Source organism: Triticum aestivum, chromosome 3B (genome assembly GCF_018294505.1).
Source record: "Triticum aestivum cultivar Chinese Spring chromosome 3B, IWGSC CS RefSeq v2.1, whole genome shotgun sequence".
Lineage (NCBI taxonomy): Eukaryota > Viridiplantae > Streptophyta > Magnoliopsida > Poales > Poaceae > Triticum > Triticum aestivum.
Window position 1 is genome coordinate 562,659,870 of NC_057801.1, and position 5,401 is coordinate 562,665,270.

Sequence of the window (5,401 nt, forward strand, 5' to 3'; positions counted from 1 at the left end):
GCACACTCGTGCGTATTCGAGAAAGAAAAAATTGTATTAAGCTTGGGACATTTATTTTAAGATGAAGGGAATATTTTCTGACCATAGCAAACTATTTATTTTCAGTAGCAAGGAGATTAACTCGAGGGACCAAATTTTGTTATAAAACCAATTAGCTTAATTTCCCCCTAGAACACCCCCCCCTCCCCCCCCCCTCCCCCCCCCCCCCTTTTTTTTTTTTTTTTGAGGAACCTCAAAAACCCCTCTTAATTACTGTCACCACTCGCCCGACGAGTAAAGCTAGCAATTCTTGCGAGAGATGAACACGACAAGCTTTTCCCAAGGGGTTGACACGTAGGCTTCCGTGTCAAGGCTGCTCACGCGGTCACGCCCTTCCACATGCTTCTGGAAGCGGCCAGCCCACAACGGGATTGCTCTCCAAGGCAAAGCCCAAACACGCCACCAGAAATAAGGAGCGGCCCAATTCAGATTCCCCAAGATCGTCTCGTCTCGTCTCGAATCGCATCCATGGGTTGGCGTTGGCACGACGACGTCGAGGGCGACGGTGGCCGCGGCGGGCTCGGCGACATCCCCGACCTCGCCGGCCGAGGCGGCGGCGAGGGCGCGCACGTCGGCACGCGCCGGGTGGTGCAGTCCCGCTGCCACACGGAGGAGGTGGAGCCCGGCCGCTTCGTCCGCAAGTGCGAGAAGACCGAGCAGCTCCTCCGCGACTGCGTCGGCAGGTACCCCCCCCCCCCCCCCCCCACCCACTCCTCCCCGGACCCGCAATCCGTCTGATTTCTCCTGCAAGGATCGCATGCTTGCGTGCTATTATCTTGGTAATTATAGTGCTTTCCTGGAATGCATGGAGTCGATTTCCTGGTGATTGAGGCTCCCGGTTTGAGGTACCGCTGCGCCTCTTGGAATCGATTTGTGTGAGGCAGGCGCGGTTGATTTGAATACCGATTGTTTTGGTCATGTGAAGGCGGATGAGTGAAAATGACGAGTAATTTGTGTACAACAAATATTTCTTCCCGGTTCACAATTGGGCCATTAATGTCTATGGAATTGCCATCCAGTTTTAGGTTTGGGTGTAGGTATCGATGTCTATGCTTTCAGTCATCTCTGTTTGTTAGCATCTTGTGATGTATACCTGTTAATGGGCTTTGATAGCTTAACAGGTTGAGAATAAAATTGTGTGGTCATACTTCGTAGACTCATAGGGGGTTCAGCACGGACATCACCTTGGTATATTTTACGCAGAGTTGATAATGAAATGTTGCGCGTTCCAGAGTTATGTTGCTTGTCAGCTGAGGAACAGCGAAACAAAGGCAATCTTTCTGTTCTGCACATTATTATGTTGCGGTGTGTAGAGGAAGTAAGCAATTTCTTTGTACCCATAGAAGATACAACATCTTATCGTTGGAAATACAAATGTGAAAAGCATCCGAAATTTGTATCAACTTAGCATATTTTGTCAACTTCCTTGCACATGGCTATCACATTGATTGGTGATTGAACCACAATTTCATGCATTCCCCTTCCTCAAAGTGAGTTACTTAGTACCTGCTCGTTCTGAACAGAAATGCAGAATACTGCATTATGTCCAAATAGGCTGGATGGGTTTATACTTTGGTATTTTCTCCTTTTGATGTTATATGCACATATTACTTATGTGATTTATTCCTACTTGGCTTAAACTAATCAACAACGTTCCTTTGTTAGGCCCTCCGAGCTGGTGGAATCAAAAACTGAGAACACCGAAGAAGATGTCACGGATGAAATGACCGGTGGTGCCTCGCGTTCTCTTGGCTTCCCGACAAAAGAGCCCTTTGCATTTCCAGGACTTCGCAGTGACATAGAAGCTATTGAGAAAGGCTTCGGTAGCTTTCTGGATGAAGCTGAGCGGATGACCAACGAGTTCTTCAAATCTTTTGGATTTCCAACCATTCATGACGGGGACTCGAGACCATCTCCTAGGCAACCTGCAGAGAGGCATATTGGAGAAGGTGCCGCAAAGAAGCCCAATGAGAATGAGTACTCCGAATTCGGTAGCCAGATAACAGATGTGTAACAAGCTACAGTCATATAACGTTCCTTCTTGGAGATGAAGCCCAGGAACTGTGTTTCGCTGAGTATCTAGAATCCTAAAGTGGTTTCTCTTTTGAACACTTCATCATGGTTGTAATAACCTGCAACTATCATAAGTGTATGACTTTTGGTATGTAATAGTACTGTCTTCAGATGCTTCAGCTAAAACATTTTAATTTGGCATGGAATTATGCTGCGAAGCGTAGCGTATCTATCTTCTCTGTTGCCAATCATATAACCTGGTATTGCAGCGCGACCCGAAGATTTTAGTGCTGAACAGTTGCAAATCTGACTCGTAACACCAGTTTTGGTTTATAAAAACATGGACTAATCAGGAAACGTGGAGCCATTGCGCGTAGTTGATCTTGCCAGATGATTAAGGGTTGTATACTTACATGGACAGGTCGAAAAATACAACTCTGTATATTCTAATACATCATCGCCATCGTATGCTCGTATCTATCTAAACAGTTCGGCAATGGAGAGGAGCCGTCCATTTGTCTGTACAGCGCCCAGACGTGTAAACTCCAGCTAGCTTGTCTGCTTGACAAATGCACATAATGTTGGGCAGCTGGGGCTACAAGCGCTTAGAGTAACCAGAACCTGAGCACTTCTTGCAGAGTATCAGCCCTGCGTGACAAACATATAGCGGATTGTCAGAAGAGGTCGCCGAAAGACAAAATGGAGACAATGAGCATTTTGTCCAGTCCACAATGAATCAGTGCTTGGTGATCTATTAACAGCTTTTGCACTCCAATGCGCAATGTGAAGGAAGGAAATGAAACAAGGTAAGAAGGCAACCTGCTCCTCTGCATACCCGGCATTCGACCACCCCGTTATCCGACTTCATCTTGCCGTCATTGCAGAAGACGCACTTTGTGCCTCCTGCCCTAGGCACAACGGAAAACAATGCTTAGCAGTCTGCAGGTAGGAACGTTTTGAGCGTGCGACATGCACAAAATGTCATAACCATAATACATTACTGTAAAGCGAACAACTTCGTTGAATTTTATATGCTCCATTCGTTTTGTTTCTTCCGTATGACCAGTTAGTTTGTTCAAGCTCACAAACTGAATCCACAGATCGGCCATTCATGATACATCGCTAGTTGGATAGGGTGTAGATGTGCAAGCTTCAGCTCTAGTACAATCGCGAAGCAATGCATCACTAGGCGGAGCAATTTCATTTTCCAAAACTTGATCAAGAGAGGATACGAGAGCAAGGAGAGGTACCGTTTCCAGCACACCTGTCGCACGGAACGGGGTCCCCCTGCGAACGAGAAAGGAACGAAATCAACAATTCGCAACAGCCACTCGTCGCTTATCGCTAAGATTAAGGAGAAGAGGAGGAGGAGGAGTGGCAGCGCGCGGAGACCTTGAGGCCGAGGACGAGTGACAGGGAGACCGCGGCGACGACGGAGGCGGCGATGATGAATGTCTGCGTGTCGACGGGACCCAGCAGCTGGGCGCCTCCGTAGGCTGCGGCGGCGGCGACGCGGGGCCGGGAAGGAGGGGTGTGGGGCGTGGGTGGGACGGGAGGTGCCTTGTGCCGCCTGGAAAGGAGGCTCGGCGGAGGTGCAGGGGCTGTGGAGGAGGGGAGGCGAAAGGAGGGGCACGACGAGGCGGGCCGGAGAAGGGACGCCATGGAAGCACCGGGCGCAACAACAGGGGAAGGTAAAGGAGGAGATGACTATGGGTATTTAGTTGGCCCCCAACCAGTTCGACCAAAGGGGTTAATTGCACATTGGTACCCTCTCTATAAACTAATATAAGAGTGTTCATATTAGTTTACGGAGGGAGTATTATATAATTATAGATAGGATAATGTATTGACACTACTTTGCATTTTGTTTACTTCAGTATCAAGTCTAGGAGTGCGGCAACAAATTGAGCTGATCCGCGTTTAAACGAGTTTTGACAGGGAAACTGACCAGCGGGGCCCGCCTATTAGGTGCCGACGTGGCGAACGCTGAGTAGGACAAGTCCATCTCGATCGCTTGGTTTGGCTGGGTCAGACCGCTCCTCTAACCCTAGCTCCTTCTCGTTGTTTCTCCCGCGGCTCGCAGGCATGGTGGATGTGACTCCGGGCAACAATGACAACTTAGACCCTCACGAGTTTGGTAGCGCATCAGGAGGAGGAATCGACTGTGGCTGTTACTCTAGTTATGCTAGCTTTGGCGACGACGACGACAACGACTTCTTGGAGCCGACGTTGTCAATGGCGCTGTGGGCGAGACTGGCGCATATTTGGGTGGCCACAAGAGGTTCACTAAGATCATGCACACCTAGTTCTTCATATACAATTGATTGTAATTGGTAGCAATGGAGAGCAAGGTCTTGAATTGATAGATAACAATGTTAAATTATGGCAAATCAATAGAACACCTTGCGCAAACGTTTTCAACATAAAAAGTTTGTGTGATGGACAACCTATGCCACATTGTTTCTTCTAGGCACCGTGCGTGATGCATTCAATAATACCAACGATAAAACTATTAATATCGTCTGGAATGGCAACGCTATCACATATGATTTGATGGGAAAAATTGTGTGTGATGTACGTGCGAACGAAAACGTTTTGGCCTGTATAATTGTCTGTGATGGCTCGTCCGATCGCACACGAGCTCTTTTTGCCCCGCGTGTGTGACTGGACACTACTAGGGAAAACCTTATACACAGAACTTTAGCAGTAGCGTGGGTCAAAAACGCGCGCTGGTACTAAATAGCAGTAGCGCGCCTGCTCAAACCGTGCTACAACTAAAGTTCTAGCAGTAGCGCGCCTCCTCCCAAACACGTTACTACTAAAATTCCCACGGCTTATCCCATAGGCTACACATAGTAGTAGCGATCTGCAGAGAACAGCGCTACCGCTAATTTCTTTGTAGCAGCACGGTTTGCTCTAAACTCGCTACTGCTAAAGGATCTAAAATTAAATGGAAAGCAGATAGAAAGGTAATTGAAAATGAAAAAAATAGAATAAAGTGAAAGGAGAAAAATAAAATGTGAAGAAAAATAAATGAAAAGGGAAAAAAAAGAAAGGAGTAGCAGTAGCGTGTATCACAGAATGCGCTGTAGCTAATGTAGCAGCAGCGCGCTTTCCCTAACGCGCTACTGCTACTTTTGACTTAACCACCGCCGTTCGTCCTTCCCCATGGCCACTTCCCCAAATCCAACTCCTCCGCTCTCGCCGCCGCCGTCGATCGTCGGCCGCTGCGCGCTCTCCGCACACCCTCTACGCCGCCTCTGACCCCGGATTCAACGCCGCCCCCGCCCCCGACCTCAATGCCGCCCCGGCCGCCGCCCTCGCCCCCACCCCCCGCCGCGCGCCCGAC

At 48.7% G+C, this 5,401-nt stretch overlaps 2 protein-coding genes across 3 annotated transcripts; one reads left to right on the plus strand and one right to left on the minus strand.

Annotated features, from left to right (window-relative positions):
* Nucleotides 1-415: 415 nt before the first annotated feature.
* On the plus strand, nucleotides 416-2,258 carry LOC123070928 (fra a 1-associated protein). Its single transcript, XM_044494339.1, has 2 exons — nucleotides 416-722; nucleotides 1,705-2,258. Exons 1-2 carry the CDS (start codon nucleotides 508-510, stop codon nucleotides 2,051-2,053), a joined length of 564 nt encoding a protein of 187 aa, XP_044350274.1. The 5' UTR covers nucleotides 416-507; the 3' UTR covers nucleotides 2,054-2,258.
* A 153-nt stretch (nucleotides 2,259-2,411) lies between these two features.
* Nucleotides 2,412-3,811, minus strand: LOC123070929 (protein BUNDLE SHEATH DEFECTIVE 2, chloroplastic). Of its 2 annotated transcripts, XM_044494340.1 has the most exons (4): nucleotides 3,445-3,796; nucleotides 3,303-3,339; nucleotides 2,872-2,955; nucleotides 2,412-2,700 (listed from the first exon to the last, which is right to left on the minus strand). In XM_044494340.1, the coding sequence occupies exons 1-4, from the start codon at nucleotides 3,712-3,714 to the stop codon at nucleotides 2,648-2,650; spliced, it is 444 nt and encodes a 147-aa protein (XP_044350275.1). In that variant the 5' UTR covers nucleotides 3,715-3,796; the 3' UTR covers nucleotides 2,412-2,647. The 2 variants fall into 2 exon arrangements, with proteins under 2 accessions (XP_044350275.1, XP_044350276.1); XM_044494341.1 differs by lacking the exons at nucleotides 2,412-2,700; nucleotides 2,872-2,955 and adding an exon at nucleotides 2,975-3,210 and having other exon boundaries at nucleotides 3,445-3,811.
* Nucleotides 3,812-5,401: the final 1,590 nt, after the last annotated feature.